The 20,343-nt window shown below is 44.5% G+C and overlaps 1 protein-coding gene across 1 annotated transcript in view; it reads left to right on the top strand.

Moving 5' to 3' along the window:
- The first annotated feature begins 9,195 nt into the window (after nucleotides 1-9,195).
- Nucleotides 9,196-20,343, top strand: part of LOC138264554 (UAP56-interacting factor-like) — a 263,113-nt gene continuing 251,965 nt past the window's right edge. The window contains exon 1 of the mRNA XM_069212551.1: nucleotides 9,196-9,464. Within this exon, the coding sequence (XP_069068652.1) occupies nucleotides 9,410-9,464 (55 nt within the window). The 5' untranslated portion in view covers nucleotides 9,196-9,409. The remainder of the gene's footprint in view (nucleotides 9,465-20,343) is intronic.

Raw genomic sequence — 20,343 nt, 5'->3', positions numbered from 1 at the left:
CCTAGTGTCCCTACTAATAGCAGTGGTGGTGGGAGCAAACCTACTAATAGCCAATCCAAGGGAGTAGCTGGGCTCACTATTGGTAACTTAGTTGGGGTTGGCCTTGTTAGGGAGGCCACATAGACTGTGTTAGTCTCTGAGGGGGCTATTGATTTAGCCACCTTAGTTGCTTGTCCCCTTAATATGGATAAGTACAAGCAGCTACCCCTAATAAATGGTGTTGAGGTTCAGGCCTACAGGGACACTGGAGCCAGTGTGACTATGGTCATAGAGAAACTGGTCCACCCTGAACAACACCTACTTGGTCACCAGTACCAAGTAACCGATGCTCACAACAACACACTTAGCCACCCCATGGCTGTTGTTAATCTCAACTGGGGGGGAGTTACTGGTCCAAAGAAAGTTGTGGTAGCCACAGATTTACCTGTAGACTGTCTACTAGGAAATGATTTGGAGACATCAGCTTGGTCAGATGTGGAGTTGGAGGCCCATGCAGCAATGCTGGGCATCCCAGGGCATATTTTTGCTTTGACAAGGGCTCAGGCCAAAAAGCAAAAAGGACAGGGAAGCTTGGATCCTGGAACAATGGACCAAGTGCTCCCTAAAGCTAGGGCTAGTAGAAGCAAACCACTTCCTACTATCCCTCCCTCTACAGTGGATTCAACTTCTCAGGAAGAAGAATTCCCTCCCTGTGCAGAACCTACACCAGAGGAGCTGGAAGCAGACACTGCTGAGCTTTTGGGTGAAGGGGGGCCTGCCAGGGAGGAGCTGAGTATGGCACAGCAAACCTGTCCCACATTAGAGGGTCTCAGACAGCAAGCTGTCAAACAGGCTAATGGGGATGTCAGTGACTCTCACAGAATTTACTGGGAGGACAACCTCTTGTACACTGAGCATAGGGATCCTAAACCTGGAGCTGCCAGGAGATTAGTGATTCCTCAGGAGTACAGAAAGTTCCTCCTAACACTGGCACATGACATTCCCTTAGCTGGGCATCTAGGACAAATGAAAACTTGGGACAGGCTTGTTCCCCTGTTTCATTGGCCTACAATGTCTGAGGACACAAAGGAATTTTGTAAGTCCTGTGAAACCTGTCAAGCCAGTGGCAAGACAGGTGGCACCCCAAAGGCACCCCTTATTCCACTGCCTGTGGTTGGGGTTCCCTTTGAAAGGGTAGGGGTTGACATAGTTGGCCCCCTTGACCCTCCTACTGCTTCAGGCAATAGGTTTATCTTGGTGGTAGTGGACCATGCCACAAGATATCCTGAAGCTATTCCTTTAAGGACCACTACAGCACCTGCAGTGGCAAAGGCCCTCCTAGGAATATTTTCCAGGGTGGGCTTCCCAAAGGAAGTGGTATCAGACAGGGGAAGCAATTTCATGTCTGCATACTTAAAGGCCATGTGGAAGGAGTGTGGTGTAACGTACAAGTTCACAACACCCTATCATCCACAAACAAATGGACTGGTGGAGAGATTTAATAAAACTCTCAAAGGCATGATTATGAAAAACTCCGCAGGAGATGGGATATCCTTCTACCATGCCTCCTTTTTGCCTACAGGGAGGTACCCAAGAAAGGAGTGGGCTTCAGCCCCTTTGAACTTCTTTTTGGACACCCTGTTAGGGGTCCACTCACACTTGTAAAGGAGGGTTGGGAACAACCTTTAAAAGCTCCTAAGCAGGATATTGTGGATTATGTACTTGGCCTCAGATCAAGGATGGCTGAGTACATGAAAAAGGCCAGTAAAAACCTTCAGGCCAGCCAAGAGCTCCAGAAGCAATGGCATGATCAGAAGGCTGTTTTGGTTCAGTACCAACCAGGGCAGAAAGTGTGGGTCTTGGAGCCTGTGGCCCCAAGAGCACTCCAAGATAAATGGAGTGGACCCCACACAATTGTTGAAAAGAAGGGAGAAGTCACCTATTTAGTTGACTTAGGCACTGCCAGGAGTCCCCTTAGGGTGCTCCATGTCAACCGCCTGAAACCCTACTATGACAGGGCTGATCTCACCCTGCTCATGGCAACTGATGAGGGACAGGAAGAAGACAGTGATCCTCTACCTGATCTCTTCTCTTCCACAGAACAAGATGCTCTTGTGGAAGGTGTAGTTTTGGCTGATTGTCTTACTGCTGAGCAGAAAGACAATTGCATAAACCTCCTAGATCAATTCTCTGAACTCTTCTCTACTGTGCCAGGTACCACTTCTTGGTGTGAGCACACTATAGATACTGGAGACAGTTTACCTGTCAAAAGTAAGATCTATAGGCAGTCTGACCATGTCAGGGACTGCATAAAGCAAGAGGTCCAGAAGATGTTAGAACTAGGAGTAGTTGAGCACTCTGACAGTCCATGGGCTTCTCCTGTGGTACTGGTACCAAAACCCCATTCCAAAGATGGAAAGAAGGAAATGCGGTTTTGTGTAGACTATAGAGGTCTCAACTTGGTAACCAAAACTGATGCTCACCCTATACCCAGGGCAGATGAGCTCATAGATACACTGGCATCTGCCAAGTATCTAAGCACTTTTGACTTGACTGCAGGGTATTGGCAGATCAAATTGTCAGAAGATGCTAAACCTAAGACTGCATTTTCTACCATTGGAGGACATTACCAGTTTACTGTAATGCCTTTTGGTTTGAAAAATGCACCTGCCACTTTTCAGAGGTTGGTGAACACAGTCCTGCAAGGGCTGGAAGCTTTCAGTGCAGCATATTTGGACGATATAGCTGTCTTTAGCTCCAGCTGGGATGATCACCTGGTCCACCTATGGAAAGTTTTGGAGGCCCTGCAAAAGGCAGGCCTCACTATCAAGGCTTCAAAGTGCCAGATAGGGCAGGGTAAGGTGGTTTATCTGGGACACCTTGTTGGTGGGGAACAGATTGCACCACTTCAGGGGAAAATTCAAACAATTATTGATTGGATTCCCCCTACCACTCAGACTCAGGTGAGAGCCTTCCTAGGCCTCACTGGGTATTACAGGAGGTTCATTAAGAACTATGGCTCCATTGCAGCCCCTCTTAATGACCTCACATCCAAAAAGATGCCTAAAAAGGTATTGTGGACAGCTAACTGTCAGAAAGCTTTTGAGGAGCTGAAGCAGGCCATGTGCTCTGCACCTGTCCTGAAAAGCCCTTGTTACTCTAAAAAATTCTATGTCCAAACTGATGCATCTGAATTAGGAGTAGGGGCAGTCCTATCACAACTTAATTCTGAGGGCCAGGATCAACCTGTTGCTTTTATTAGTAGGAGGTTGACCCCTAGAGAAAAGCGTTGGTCTGCCATTGAGAGGGAGGCCTTTGCTGTGGTCTGGGCTCTGAAGAAGTTGAGGCCATACCTGTTTGGCACTCACTTCATTGTTCAGACAGACCACAAACCTCTACTTTGGCTAAAACAAATGAAAGGTGAAAATCCTAAATTGTTGAGGTGGTCCATATCCCTACAGGGAATGGACTATACAGTGGAACATAGACCTGGGAGTAGCCACTCCAATGCAGATGGACTCTCCAGATATTTCCACTTAGACAATGAAGACTCATCAGTCATGGCTAGTCTTATTGTCCTTCGTTTGGGGGGGGGTTGTGTAGGAAAGTACCATCTTGCCTGGCATGTTACCCCCATTTTTCACTGTATATATGTTGTTTTAGTTGTATGTGTCACTGGGACCCTGGTAACCCAGGGCCCCAGTGCTCATAAGTGTGCCTGAATGTGTTACCTGTGTAGTGACTAACTGTCTCACTGAGGCTCTGCTAATCAGAACCTTAGTGGTTATGCTCTCTCATTTCTTTCCAAATTGTCACTAACAGGCTAGTGACCATTTTTACCAATTTACATTGGCTTACTGGAACACCCTTATAATTCCCTAGTATATGGTCCTGAGGTACCCAGGGTATTGGGGTTCCAGGAGATCCCTATGGGCTGCAGCATTTCTTTTGCCACCCATAGGGAGCTCTGACAATTCTTACACAGGCCTGCCACTGCAGCCTGAGTGAAATAACGTCCACGTTATTTCACAGCCATTTTACACTGCACTTAAGTAACTTATAAGTCACCTATATGTCTAACCTTTACCTGGTAAAGGTTAGGTGCAAAGTTACTTAGTGTGAGGGCACCCTGGCACTAGCCAAGGTGCCCCCACATTGTTCAGAGCCAATTCCCTGAACTTTGTGAGTGCGGGGACACCATTACACGCGTGCACTACATATAGGTCACTACCTATATGTAGCTTCACAATGGTAACTCCGAATATGGCCATGTAACATGTCTATGATCATGGAATTGCCCCCTCTATGCCATCCTGGCATAGTTGGCACAATCCCAAGATCCCAGTGGTCTGTAGCACAGACCCTGGTACTGCCAAACTGCCCTTCCTGGGGTTTCACTGCAGCTGCTGCTGCTGCCAACCCCTCAGACAGGCATCTGCCCTCCTGGGGTCCAGCCAGGCCTGAACAAAGAACTTCCTCTGAGAGAGGGTGTGACACCCTCTCCCTTTGGAAAATGGTGTGAAGGCAGGGGAGGAGTAGCCTCCCCCAGCCTCTAGAAATGCTTTGTTGGGCACAGATGTGCCCAATTCTGCATAAGCCAGTCTACACCGGTTCAGGGGACCCCTTAGCCCTGCTCTGGCGCGAAACTGGACAAAGGAAAGGGGAGTGACCACTCCCCTGACCTGCACCTCCCCTGGGAGGTGTCCAGAGCTCCTCCAGTGTGCTCCAGACCTCTGCCATCTTGGAAACAGAGGTGCTGCTGGCACACTGGACTGCTCTGAGTGGCCAGTGCCACCAGGTGACGTCAGAGACTCCTTGTGATAGGCTCCTTCAGGTGTTGCTAGCCTATCCTCTCTCCTAGGTAGCCAAACCCTCTTTTCTGGCTATTTAGGGTCTCTGTCTCTGGGGAAACTTTAGATAACGAATGCATGAGCTCAGCCGAGTTCCTCTGCATCTCTCTCTTCACCTTCTGATAAGGAATCGACTGCTGACCGCGCTGGAAGCCTGCAAAACTGCAACATAGTAGCAAAGACGACTACTGCAACTCTGTAACGCTGATCCTGCCGCCTTCTCGACTGTTTTCTCGACTGTTTTCCTGCTTGTGCATGCTGTGGGGGTAGCCTGCCTCCTCTCTGCACCAGAAGCTCCGAAGAAATCTCCCGTGGGTCGACGGAATCTTCCCCCTGCAACCGCAGGCACCAAAAAGCTGCATTACCGGTCCCTTGGGTCTCCTCTCAGCACGACGAGCGAGGTCCCTCGAATCCAGCGACTCTGTCCAAGTGACCCCCACAGTCCAGTGACTCTTCAGTCCAAGTTTGGTGGAGGTAAGTCCTTGCCTCACCTCGCTGGGCTGCATTGCTGGGAACCGCGACTTTTGCAGCTACTCCGGCCCCTGTGCACTTCCGGCGGAAATCCTTTGTGCACAGCCAAGCCTGGGTCCACGGCACTCTAACCTGCATTGCACGACTTTCTAAGTTGGTCTCCGGCGACGTGGGACTCCTTTGTGCAACTTCGGCGAGCACCGTTTCACGCATCCTCGTAGTGCCTGTTTCTGGCACTTCTCTGGGTGCTACCTGCTTCAGAGAGGGCTCCTTGTCTTGCTCGACGTCCCCTCTCTCTCCTGGTCCAATTTGCGACCTCCTGGTCCCTCCAGGGCCACAGCAGCGTCCAAAAACGCTAACCGCACGATTTGCAGCTAGCAAGGCTTGTTGGCTTTTTTTCGGCGGGAAAACACTTCTGCACGACTCTCCACGGCGAGAGGGATCCGTCCACCAAAGGGGAAGTCTCTAGCCCTTTTCGTTCCTGCAGAAACCGCAGCTTCTTCTGTCCAGTAGAAGCTTCTTTGCACCCGCAGCTGGCATTTCCTGGGCATCTGCCCATCTCCGACTTGCTTGTGACTTTTGGACTTGGTCCCCTTGTTCCACAGGTACCCTAGATTGGAAATCCACAGTTGTTGCATTGTTGGTTTGTGTCTTTCCTGCATTATTCCTCTAACACGACTTCTTTGTCCTTAGGGGAACTTTAGTGCACTTTGCACTCACTTTTCAGGGTCTTGGGGAGGGTTATTTTTCTAACTCTCACTATTTTCTAATAGTCCCAGCGACCCTCTACAAGGTCACATAGGTTTGGGGTCCATTCGTGGTTCGCATTCCACTTTTGGAGTATATGGTTTGTGTTGCCCCTATCCCTATGTTTCCCCATTGCATCCTATTGTAACTATACATTGTTTGCACTGTTTTCTAAGACTATACTGCATATTTTTGCTATTGTGTATATATATCTTGTGTATATTTCCTATCCTCTCACTGAGGGTACACTCTAAGATACTTTGGCATATTGTCATAAAAATAAAGTACCTTTATTTTTAGTATAACTGTGTATTGTGTTTTCTTATGATATTGTGCATATGACACTAAGTGGTACTGTAGTAGCTTCACCCGTCTCCTAGTTCAGCCTAAGCTGCTAGACACCCTATACACTAATAAGGGATAACTGGGCCTGGTGCAAGGTGCAAGTACCCCTTGGTACTCACTACAAGCCAGTCCAGCCTCCTACAATAAGCAACCAAATTTATATGGAGAGAGCACAGTCTCTGGCATCCTGGTTAGCAGGATCCCAGTGGACATAGTCAAAACACACTGACAGCAGTCAAAAAGTGGGGGGAACCATGCCAAAAAGAGGGTACTTTCCTACAATACTGTCACCATTGGCTACTTTTTTCTACTCATTTTCATTTTTATTTGAACAATTAGTTTATTTGCGAAAACCTGGAGGGGGCTATACAAATGACCCCTTGTTTAAGCCAGAATTGTGTCTGCTTTTCAGAAATCTATAGCTTTCTGGGATCACTCATGGGTTTTTAACGGTTTATGATGAAATAACGCATGACATTTCAACACTGTCATTACAATGCATGCATTTTTAGTAAGCCTGCCTTCAGAATTAAAACAATTACCATGCATATGCCTTTAGTATGAATGCCTTTACAACGAAAATGCTGTTGTAAAGATATGCTTGGTAAAAACATACGCATGGTAAATGTTTACTGACAAGAGGCAATCTCTGCGCAGTTACTCTGCACTGAAACTTTGAATAAAGTTTTTTTAAAGGAACCGAACAGTAAAAAACACTGTCATTACCATGAAAGCTGATGGCCGTCCTGCCATAAACTGCACATATAGTTGCTGACTGTGATGCGCCCAACAGTAACCAATGGGCGTTCTGCAGCACACACATGAGCCAATATCCAGCATCCAGGAAATCGCTGAAAATGCAAAGCTTTTCCAAATTGGTGAAAGACTATGCCATGTACAGGGCACAACTCCACTCAACCAATTGTAAGGAAACACCAACGCTGAAGTTGGTGATAAAGTTTTCTTAACAGGAGCACGTACATGAGAAAGCGCTGGTCCAAGTTCCACTTCTCCCCAACACCCTCATGCAACCGCATCCAGATGCCATTACTAGAACAATTATGACTTTCACCACATACACATCCCACCCATTTAGAAACAAGCCAAATTCAGCCATACATGCACAAAACCACACCAAATCACACCCAAATCAACACCTATATAGACGATGCATACACAAGCCCTGAGCCCTAAAACCCAGGAACCCTAACCCACACCATCCCTAAGCCATAACAAGCATTTGGAATGCAATGATCTCGTGTTTGCTCGAGTTAGAGCTCATAGCGTTGTAAATTACTGACTGGACTTTTATTACCACACAGACTGAAAATAACAGGAGCAAGAGTGCGAGAGCCAGGGTGAGCTGGCCCCTGGAAAAGCCCCCCTCTGATGTTGGTTTATGTTTACAGAGGGAGCTGGTGGGGAGGAGGGACTGAACACACACCCACAGTGCAAGGCAAACAGGCCAATACTGAAAGAAAAAGTCCCCTTCAGAAGAGATAAACAGGACATAGCGTAATTACACAGTACTTTGTACTGCTCCCAAAGTGAAAAAAGAAAGGACAAAGGGGCACAACTGACCACTAGCAAGCAAGGATTTTTGAAGGACACTGCAACTAACAAATCAAAATGCTGGAACTCACTCTAACGCTCGACCTAAAAACTAGCCCAAAACGCTCAAAACTAGCCTGAAACACAAAAAACTAACCCTAAACCCAACAGTAAAAACCAGCCCTAAACACTAATCCTAAGACCTTAAAACGAACAGTTCTTTCTGCAAGCTTTAACAAAGCATAGCGTGAGCACGCCATCAAAATGATGTCCCACTCACAGATACCAACATGAGAGGGACATGAACCTGGGCACCAAAACCCAAAAGCAACACACGGTGGAAGGAGCCCACGAAATCCTAAATACTACAGTCTAACTGAAAGCGGGAACTGTAATACGGAGGCTTGTCCTAAACTACATTTAAAACACATATACCTTAACCATACATGCCTTTACAACTAAATTTGTTGTTAAGGCATCCGTGATAAAGGCATATTTGTTGTAAAATCCTGTGTTGTAAAGGCTTGTGTTGTAAAGATGCATGCTTGATAAAAGCATTTGTTGCAAAGGCATGGGTGATTCATCCTCCATTGTAAAGACTGTATCCCAATTATTACCTTTTTCCACCACAAATTGCAAGAAGGTTGAAACCACCTATAGAACAATGCAAAAACTGTAATAAAAAATGTTTTTGACACAAATCTGCTTTTTCCTGAAAGCTGTAAAAGTGGTGATCCTACCACAGCAAACCTTTCATTGATGCTCTTCTTAGAAAAAAAGTGCTATTTTGCAGAGCACTTTTCCCATTCTGTTTGACTAAAAATCACTAAATATTTTCTAGATTTCAGCTGTCTCAATCCCCTTCATTGGAATCTACAAACCCTGGGTACATTGAGAATTCTCACGATATTGGAAAATGGGGCGCACATTTTTTGGAAAACAAAGTTATGAAGGGATAAATAGCAGCTACCCAAACATCCACAAGAGGGATTAGTGCCACAGGAGGATAGGCCTCACTAGGTTGTGGTTAACACATAAACGATGTCAAAGATTAAAATACTATTTTATGAGCAATTAACGTTAAATAGTATTAACAAATAGACATACATTGAGTCAACAAAAAACAGGATCGCATGCACGATGGAGGAATTTTACCTCCGATGGGGAAGTCGAACTTGTCAATATTGGCAGCTTGCTGCGTATAAAAACTAAAATATTCACCACGATTACCAGGACTCAATCTGTTGATACAATCTTTTTCAACAGGTGGGCGGGGTTTCGGGAATAGGGCGCACCACGCGCAGTTGTCTGGCTGTGAGGAGTACTGGGTTGGAAGGGCTGGAGGCGCATGCGCTAAGTGACATCCCGGCTGGTTCGGACTTGAAGTTTGGTGTTCCTTATCGATTCGACGACGTGCGATAGTAACCGCTTTAGCTTATTCTGTCAGTGAATGCATCGGCGAGGTAATGGAGCAGAGCGACGGTGAGCCCGCAGACGTGAAGGAGATCGACATGTCCCTTGGTACGTTCAGTCTATAGAATTTAACCGGTCTTGAAAAATTAACGGTCTCACCTGCGCCCATGACGGTAGGGCGCTGCGCAATGAAGTCGCTGAGTGCGTTTAAAAGTCGGGTCGCCCCTCACCGTTATAGTATCGTTTATGGGTCTCGGGGCGCTGGGAGCTGCCGTGGGTATGAGTGTGGCTGCTATAAATAGCGCAGGGTGCCGGGCGGGCTCCGTCACTCGCCGGTGCCTGGTTTCGGGATGTGTGGCGGGCACTTAAGCCCGAGCAACTGTTGTCCGCCGTCGCGCAATGCTTGTGTTATGTTATACCTCTTGCTTCTGGACTTATTGTTTTCATAAATACTTTTTATAGCTTTAGTAGGGGGTGAGGTGGATTTAGAGAGGAATGAGTGAAGAAATAACGAAATAGAGGAATGGCACTGCAGTTTGTGTCGGTGGATTTGCCGCTTAGGACAGGCGTGAATAGAACTTGTCTCAAAATGTTTGCAACTAAATGCTATAGCTAATAAAAACATTCAATTTAACCCTGTTGGAGCACGGATTAAAATCGGGGTTTTTGGTTACCTTATTTTCAGCCAGTTACCGAATGAGTTAGTGGAGTATGCCTGTTTGGAATAAATGTGTTTACTCCTATTTAGCTGCATATAACGGTAAACTGAAAAGATACAAATAGGAACTGCAGCACTATTAACATTTTTCGAATATCGCCCTAGATGGCACCTGTATTTAAGAGTACTACTAAGGATATAGGCATGAAAAAGTAAGAGAGTTTAGTGTGAAAGAATAAATAGCCTATATTACAGGGGTGTGGAATTTTAATAAACTATCTACTTGTCGATGGGACGGGTTGCTTCTCAAATCTACTTGTCCAGTAAAAAAAATCTACTTGTCTCTTGGTGCTATGTAGTGTGAAGGCAAATTATGGCAGCAATTTCATTATGTAAGAGCTCTGATAATAGCCGCTCTGATTATGTCAGGGCTACTACCATAGTAGGGATTGAATACTTGCAATGTCAATACTTACAATAGCAATTTCCTTATTTTGCCACCTTTTTGCAGATCTACGTACTGGGGCTGGAGGAAGCAGTAAACAATAGTTAGATGGCTGGAATGCCTTTGAGTCTGCAAACCTCTTAACTTGCATGTTTTAAGGACTTTCACCATCTCTTCTCTAATATTTTCCCATAATGAGAAAGGGTGGAAATGTATTCATGATAAGGGCAGAAGTAGAAGTTCTTCCAGGGTTGGTGAAAAAAGTGGTTGGAGGGAAAGTGAACTTGTAAATGCTCAATAGACTTTCACATGAACAAAATCTATATATGCATATTTGCTGGTTCTAAAATACAGTTCACAAATATTTTCTAGGAGTACGATTTCCTGGTCTACTTCTGTAACTCCTTGTGAATTAATGAAAGCCACTAATTCAAGGACATATATGTGCACTTTGGTGACTTTCTTTGAGAATTGAGTTCCTAATTAGGTCTGGTGTTAACAAATACATTTTTTTTTCACTTCTATTTTTCTCTCTATCAGCTGGCTTTACTGTGATCACATTATGCTCTTCTACAAGGAGGACATTGGCACACAAAGTAGTTTTGTTCAGTGCCAGGAACCACTGTGGTAATCAGTGGCGTAACAAAACTGGAGGCCCCCCCCCTGCAAAGAACATGGAGGCCCTCCAGTCTCATTCAGGGCAGGTGGGGGGCTGTAGGGCTTTTGTTACGCCACTGGTAGCAATTTGTGCTTTTTGAGGCCAAAACCTTTTTTTTCTTTTTGCCATTGTTTGTTACGATGGTGAGGGCGTGGCAGCTCCTACAACAACAAAGTGTTACTTAAAGGCATGCCAAGACAAGACACTCATTGACAAAACCAAAAACCTCACAAAAAATATCAGATTAGTTGGCTTTGACAGTGCTTGTTTATTTGAATGATTCCCATAATCTTGTTAAAAATGGCTATGCTGATTTTCCATTAGGAATATTTTTTGGAAAATACTAGCATGCATCTACACATTTTACTAAATGACTCTTCAAAGAAATTGCACCTAAAATGTCATAGTAGCAAGACTTTTTTTTTTTTCCTACTTGCATTTTTTTTTTTTAAACATTTTATATTAAAAGCAAGGAATTGTCACCCTTGATCATGAGCTTCTGCAAACATTTGCATCTAATGAGAGAGCATTCTGGGAGCATTACACTTAGTCTCATATTGTTAAAGTTTTGAAACGTGTGTACATTTTTTAAATTATTTGTTTTTACTGGAGCCTATGACAGTAGTGCAGTGTGACCCTAAAACAATTATTTACAGCACTCGCCCTAATAATGAAGGCTTTTAATTAATGAAGGGTAAATACAAGTTCGAGTAACATTAACCCCTTTGCTGCCAGGCCTTTTCCCCCTCAGGTGCCAGGCCTTTTTTGGCTATTTGGGGCAGTTCACGCTTAGGTCCTCATAACTTTTTGTCCACATAAGCTACCCACGCCAAATTTGCGTCCTTTTTTCCATCATCCTAGGGATTCTAGAGGGACCCAGCGTTTGTGGGTTCCCCTGAAGGAAACCAAGAAATTTGCCAAAATACAGCAAAAATTACGTTAAAAAAAAAAAAATGGAAAAAAAGTGCAGAAGAAGGCTTGTGTTTTTTTTTCCCCCTGAAAATGACATCAAAGCATTTGTGGTGCTAAAATCACCATCCTCCCAGCTTTCAGGAACGTGCAGACTTGAATCAGAAAATCACATTTTTCAACACAATTTTTTAATTTTACTGGGACATGCCCCATTTTTACTATGTTTTGTGCTTTTAGCCTCCTTCCAGTTAGTGACAGAAATAGGTGTGAAGCCAGTACTGGATCCCGGAAAGCAACATTTCTGAAAAGTAGACAACATTCTGAATTCAGCAAGGGGACATTTGTGTAGATCCTACAAGGTTCTCCTACAAAAAAATAATAGCTGAAATAAAATAAAAAATTAAATTGAGGGGAAAAAAACAGCCATTTTCTCCATGTTTTATTCTGTAACTTTTTCCTGCGGTGTCAGGTTTTTGAAAGCAATATACCGTTACGTCTGTTGGGCTCTTCTGGTTACGGGGATATATAGGGCTTGTAGGTTCATCAAGACCTCTAGGTCACCAGATCCAATGAACGAGCTGCACCTTGCAATGGGTTTTCATTGTATACCTGGTATACAGCAATTAATTTGCTGGAATATAGAGTGAAAAATAGGTATCAAGGAAACCTTTGTATTTCCAAAATGGGCACAAGCTAAGATGTTGAGAAGCAGTGGTTATTTGCACATCTCTAAATTCTGGGGTGCCCATACTAGCATGTGAATTACTGAGCATTTCTCAAATAAACGTCATTTTTAAACACTGTCTTACATTTGGAAGGAAAACATGTAGAGAAAGACAAGGGGCAGTAACACTTGTTTTGCTATTCTGTGTTTCCCAAGTCTCCCGATAAAAATGGTACCCAACTTGCGTGGGTAGGCCTAATGCTCACGACAGGAAACGCAACATGGGCACATCACATTTTTACATTGAAAAAATAGATGTTCTAGGCATGTTGGTTTTGGGCATAGAGGGACACTGGTATTGTTCACAATAAAACACACAGGAAATGTTTCAGAATTGGGGTTGGTCTCCTCTGAGAGCTTTCTACCCCATTGATTATGGAGTGGTCAGGAGTTTCCCCCACCCACAGGCTGTCACTGACAATAAATGTAGCTTGGCCAGTACCCCCAGGGGAAGATTCAGATGAGGCATTCCCTGCTGTTTGAAGATCAAAAAAGGTCTGGACCTGCTACATCTGCACCCAGGACCGCTGAAGTGACTCCAAGGGCAGAAAGGCTGAAATATTTAAGCTGCTAGTGCACACGAAACTTCACGAGACCTTTTAATTGCATTCCCAGCTGACCAGGTCCAGCTGGACCTTCCCTGGTCCCTGCTATTAGCCTCTCTTGGAGCGAGTCTTGACCTCCAAGTGAAGTCACCAAGGTCCTTGATCCTTAGGTGGGGAAAAGAGTATATTCCTTCTGAAAACCAAGTACATAGAAACAGTCTGGTCTGTAAATTTTTACCTTGGAGACATAGCAGGAGACTAGTACCTACCTGCCCAGCCGATCCGAAGAAGTTACATTGCCGCTGGGCCTGAACTGATGTAGGGATTGGTCAACTTAGTTTTGACTCAATTCAATACCACAGCTCCGTCGCTGCCAGCATCACCAAGTTGACGTTATGGACCTCCATAGCTCAGAAACGTCACCTTTTTTCTTTCCATAGCTTGTCGATGTTGAATTATTCTATGTGCATGACAACAATCAATCAATGAGGAACTTTTAAAGTGCACTACTCACCCGTGAGGGTATCAAGACACCTTTATATACAAACAGTGCACTTTCATACACAAAGTCGCATCACCCATGTTCAATTTTCCCTTGTCATGAACTCTTTGTCAACCCCAACACGTAGATACGTGGTCAGGCAGGCTCTGCAACCCAGGCCTGAAGGTTAAAGACTGACAGGTCACAGGTGGGGTAATACTTAGCCGACAGCCAAACATACAAGCTGAGATCAGATACCACAGATTTATCAGCAACACTACAATGGTCCATGGAGATTGGCCCCAATAAAGCACAAATGGCCAGAGTGATGCATTAATGCATTACCAAAATGCCATAAAGTCAGATGCCACATGTACTTGGGTACACCTAGCAAATCAGGACACAGCACGCACAATGACCACGCTCCCCTCGGGCTGGACATCTGGATACATACTCACTGACCAGGTTGAGGCCTATATTCATTCCGTATCTGGAAATTGTATCTACGACTTCTTGTCAACTGCTCCCATATTTCACCAGGGAAAGGATATTAAATGGGTTTATTGTTCCCAGAGAAATGTATAAAACATACTGAATTTCAATGTACTATAGGAGAGAGTCCTCAGATCCCGGTGCTGTAACTGCTCTCCTAGCCATAATGTTTAATTAAACAAACCGTTTCCGGTTTTGCAAGACGCCTCTTGTCTGTTGTTTTTCTCATTCAAGCAACGTTTTGGCAAGCCAGATAGGAGGTGATTGGTTTTTGGAACTCGACTGTGACCAAACTAAAGGTACCCCGTCTGGATGGATTCACATTTGCGCAAACAAGAAAGGTGAGCAAATGCTGCAATTGATTGAGAGGCCTGCTGAACCAGCAGGGCAGAGGTCTGTCCTTAAGCCGCAGCCACAAGGTTAAGAGACTACATCAGAGCCTTAGTCGTAGCATTTGGTGTGTGGCAAACTAGGAAAAATATATAATAATTTACATTTATACATAGGTTTATGCCGTGGTTGTGTACATGTTGTAAGATGGAGTCCCACAATTACAATACAGTGCATCCCATGTGCTCATCCTATTACTTGTAGCTCAGTTAAATGTAGTGCCTACAGGTTGGTGCAGTGGAATCCTAGGCCACAGCAGGGTTGGGGTAATGGTAGATATACAGGAAGATGTTGCAGTCTGCCATTACAACAGTCTGAATTGTGCCAAGTGTGGTGAACTAAACATACTTGAAACGTCAAACTTGGTCTTGATGTGGACACTTTTAGATAATCAAGTAATCAGTACCGTAGTTATGGTGTACATACTGTGTATTTCCAGTCATAGGTTCTAAGGGGGGTATTCAAAGGACACTGGGTGGCGCTGGGTACAAAGGTGATGAGTCACTTACCTTTGTTTAGGTGCTAGTCTCTTTTGCTAGAACATTGTCTGTGGGTTGTGGGCTTGCTCTGTCATCATTCTATATGATGCTTCCTGCATCAGACTTCTCTCCTGAGCCTAAGGTCTCCGAGTTGCCGATCACTTGCATCCATAAAGGGGCTTTCGGTCTGCACCTGACAGGGGTGTGGAATTTAATAAAGTACTTGTCCATGGGGTGGGTTGCTTCTTAAATCTACTTGTCCAGTAAAAAAAATCTACTTGTCTCTTTGTGCCATGTAGTGTGACGACAAATTATGGCAGCAATTTCATTATGTACGAGCTCTGATAATAGCTACTCTGATTATGTCAGAGCTACTACTATAGTAGGGCTTGAATACTTGTAATGGCAATACCTACAATAGCAATTTCCTTATTTTGCCACCTTTCCGCAGATCTACATACTGGGGCTGGAGGAAGCAGTAAACAATAGTTTGAGGGCTGAAATGCCTTTGAGTCTCCAAACCTATTAACTTGCATGTTTTAAGGACTTTCACCAGCTCTTCTCTAATATTTTGCCATAATGAGAGAGGTTGGAAAAGTACTCCTGACAAGGGCAGAAGTAGAAGTTCTTCCAGGGTTGGTGGAAAAAAGTGGTTGGAGGGAAAGTGAACTTGTAAATGCTTAATAGATTTTCACATGAACAAATCTACACATGCATGTTTGCTTGTGCTAAAATACAGTTCACAAATATTTTCTAGGAGTACGATTTCCATTTTAGTTATAGCTCCCTGCACGTTATTTTAACATACTAGGCCTGCCGCTGTGCACTTTAACCTAGATATATCTTATTCGGCTTCACTTTATTATTGTTACAGTAGCCAATTTCACGGTCTTGTTTTATTTCTCTCGATCTAACTGTTTTTGCGTTAGCCAGCACTCTGTTCTCAAACAAGACATTCTTGCTCACTCTGTGCTTCTTCCAAGGGTGCAGTGAGATAGGTTGCCGGTGAATGTGGTATAAAGTTTTGTCTCTGACATTCATAGAAAACACACATCCTTACGTAGGGACATTTTCTCAGAACATCAGTTGTTTTATTATAAAAACACTTCCCTGTCCCTTACACGTTAGAGGGAGGTTCCAGCCAGAGAACCACAACTGTATGCTGATTGCTGAATGCTTCGCTACAGCTGCTTATGCAGACTTCAGGCTTCTGCTCAGGTATGGGGGATGATGTCTTCCCATGGGAACCTGAAGGGCAGAATTGGGGTTTTACACGCTGTGCTCAATTATAGCCTAGGTAGGAATTAGTCTATTGATTCTAGTGACAATATGGTAGGATTATTTCTATGCTTTACTCTTTAATAACATGCAAATCTTTAATAACAGTCCGAGCGTCAGCCGAGCGTTGTGGCCACACCCACACAAATCTGGAGCAAGAATCTACAGCGACTAGTATATATTTCTATGCACTATCCGGTGTTAGGGGACCGCAATGATCCAAGTACACACAGTGTAATGGTCTATTGGATATTAAGAGGGGTGTCTGCGGCGGGCGCTTAGCTGTTGAAACTTTAATTTGTTGACAGATGTCACAACAAAGGACATACTGCTTAGTCTCGTTATAGAGACCAGGCCACCAGTAACGGGCCTGCAATAGCAAAATTGTCACTGCCACGCCAGCATTTGCAGATGCCTCTCCCTCATGCACTGCTTTAATCAGTTGTGGTCTTACATCTTTATTGGGGATGTCGCGTACGCCTACGCTAGGAATTTTAACTTAAGTGTTCAGCATACTTCCCATGAAGTATTGATATTTATTTGGAAATCCTTTTGGATAAGGCGTGCCATCAACTGTAGCTTTTATGGCAGCCATAATCTCTGTGTCTGGTTTGGAACTCGAACGAGTCACTGCAGCTACAGTGGCAACTGCCACTGCCGACTTTGCGACTTCAACAGCCAAAGTATTTCCAGCAATGTGTATTCCAATGCGCTGGTGTCTGTGTATGCACAACATGGACTTTGGGTAGCGTCTCTTTCAGGTCTGCTACTTTCCCCCACAGTAGTCTGTGTTTTTATGGTGTTGCCTTTTGAATCTCTGAACCCATTCAAGCGCCAGTAATGTAGGTATTCGTTAAAAGACTGGACGCAATAATACAAATCACTAACAACCAGTGTGAACTGCGTCGGATCTGTATGTTCTAGTGCCATTAGTAGAGCTTTTAGCTCGGCCAATTTCGCTGTACAATCCCCTGAGGTCTGTGTATAAGTATGTTGGGAGCAGAATTTCTCCCCCTCCATATAGCCGCTCACTACCGCACATGCGCAGAGCCATCGGTGTACATGACTACTTGATATTGATCAATAGGCAACGTGTCAGCGGGAACTGGATATTCAACTTCATATTGTAGAAATTCCTGAGTTTGTAACTTTGGGTCAAAAATGTAGTCTACATCAGTGGCTGTTAAAAACGTAGCCCATTGTATCCATCGCGGGTGAAGTGCTTTTGCGTTTGGGACGCTACCTTTTGTAACAGCCTCGAGGGCCGGAATAGGAGAAACGACAATAATGCGTTTTCCCTGGGCAAGAGGTCTTTCTTTAATAACAGCCATCTGTACAGCAGTGAGTATTTTCTCTGTGGGTGCAAATCGTTGTTCAGCAGCAGAATACAAGTGTGACTTGTATCCAATCAGGACTGTCTCAGCTTCATTAAATGTGACATAAGTAAACCCAATGGCCCCAGCTATCACCCTGATGACCAAATGCGTCTTATTGTCCCGTGTGTGTAGATGTTTCGCTGGTAGCATATCTGCTTGTAACTTCCGAAGAGTATGTGTATGTTCAATTGGCCAGAATTTGCTCGAAAAATCGGGACGTATTAATTCATATAAAGGTTTTATGCGTGTAGCATAATCAGGAATGTATGTTCTGCCAAAATTTAGAAAGCCCAACAATGATTGGAGTTTCTTAATCGGATTTGGTGGTTGCAGTTGTGCACACTTTTCTAAGAATTGTGGCGCTAGGCTCTTACCTTCATTCGACAGCTCCTATCCCATGAATATGACGCTGAGGAAGGCAATTTTTGATTTTCTTGAAGTTAAATTTGTAGCCGACTTCGGCAAAACCCTACAACAATGCGGGCTACCCGTCTTAAATGTTGTAGCAACTCGTCATCCATGAGATATATATCATCCACATATGACAACGCTTCAGGGTCCAACTCGTGTAAAATAGCAGTTACACGAGCTGCAAACAGTCCTGGGCTGTTCTTATACCCTTAAGGCAAACAACATAATTTTTTTCTGGGAGCCTAGCGCGCTAATGCTTGTTAAGTCTCGGCTTTCAGGTGCTATATTCTGGCAGAAGAATCTATTCGAGATATCCAAAGTCATTTTATATTTTTTCCGCACAATGTTGCTCATTAGTGCAGCGCTATGTGAATTCTGTATAGCATATGTACGTGTATGTCTGTAGTCTAAGACTATTCTATATGAATGGTCTGGTTTAGCTACAGAGAATAAGGGATTATTCATCGGAGAGACACAGGGGTTCAATTACCCCCTGGTATTCTAATTGTGTAAGTATTTCTCTCACCTGTGCCCTTGCTTCATGTTTTATGGGATATTGCAGTTGTGGCTGAGGCTCACCTTTAATCGGAATTACATGATATGGAGAATCCCTATCCCACCCTATGTGATTTCTATATAACGCAGGTGCTTGTGCGAGAGCCCATTTTATAGAATAGGACTCAGCGAGTTCCTTTGGAACAAGGGGCGAGAAGGAAGGTTTAATAACCTCCTCCTCAACTGGGCAGGTGTGGACAAAATCAGGCGGCCAATCTTGTTCGGCCAGCAAAATGTCATATATCTTAACCACACGATCCCAAAAGATTGCGTGTATAGTGCGTTCAATGTCTCCTTCCAATTGTAAAGTCACTGTATACACCCTATCGGGTTCGGAGACACGCATATCTGCTGTTTCTACTTGTATGAAGTCATCAGTTGCTTTCACCTCCAGATGCTCTAGAAGATTCCGGCGAACTATTGTGACCTCTACCGCGCTGTCTAGCAGTGCTAGAGCCCATGTCTTGTTCTTCAAGCGAATCCTCTTCCTGAGTGGCATGTCTAACTGAGACTGCTGCCACCTTTTTCTTTTTAAACTGTTGTTTTTGTTGTATCGGTTTCTCTTCCTTCTTGACAGAAACCTCCGAAGAGCGTTGTGGTTCCTGTCTCGGTTTCACGTACTCTTCTCCGCTCTGACCGCCCACCTCTCTCATTTCTCTTTTCCGATGAGTCTTGAAAGGAACGAGATTGGCGTGTATCAGTATATTGATATCTATCAGGTGTTTTTATATTATCTCCATTTCTGTGATTATACCTGTTCTGCGGGGTCTCCGTACGTGGAGATTCTCCCCTTTCTTTCTTGGGTGTCTGCTGTTTTTTCTCCCAGCGCTTCTTATTACCCTCAGGTTGCTGTTTAGTATTATCTTTATTAATTTTTCCCTGAAATTGAGGTTTTTGCGGTCTAGCCCCCAGGCTATCTCGACCGATACTGGACTATGTTTCCGCTATTATTTTAGGTAGTTCCCACTCCTGATCTTGTTGCGGGACGTCACAAAGACGCATGCGCACTGCAAGCGCAACTGCTTCCCCTTTAAGATTGCTTAGGATTATTGAAGAAACCATGGCAAAGTTGCCCATCAGTTGCATTCCTAAATCTAAGGCCGGGGCAGCCCCGTATTCATCCTGAATTTGTTTAAGCACCTCCGGTAGGTTGGCTAATGTCGGTGTACCGTGTGCCGTTGTATAGAGCGCAGCAAACACCGTGCCCCATGTATTACAATGTTCCACTGTGGGAACCATCCCAAAGGGTAAACACATAGTTAGTATTCTATGTTTGTCCTGAGGTCCCGTATGGGGAAATACTGCCTCCAGCGTATACATTTTTTGCGCCAGCCAAAATAGAGTCTCCTCTCCTTTTGCTGGGACTTTACCCATAATAGAGTGTACAGTCACCGGGTTTATACCTGGTGTTACTGCGTGTGGTTTTGCTGGAGCAGCACGGGCTGGGTTTGTATTTAGTGTCTGCGTCACAAATTGTACTAAGCGTCTATATATTGCCGTTAAGTCAGTATATAAGTGTCAAACCTCAGTCACCGCCATATTTGCAGCCGCAGGATGTGGTGTATATGTAGCCAATAAGGGCC

This window comes from Pleurodeles waltl, chromosome 2_1 (genome assembly GCF_031143425.1).
Source record: "Pleurodeles waltl isolate 20211129_DDA chromosome 2_1, aPleWal1.hap1.20221129, whole genome shotgun sequence".
Classification (NCBI taxonomy): domain Eukaryota; kingdom Metazoa; phylum Chordata; class Amphibia; order Caudata; family Salamandridae; genus Pleurodeles; species Pleurodeles waltl.
The sequence above is the reverse complement of the archived record's forward strand: the minus strand, read 5'-3'. Positions and strand labels throughout refer to the sequence as shown.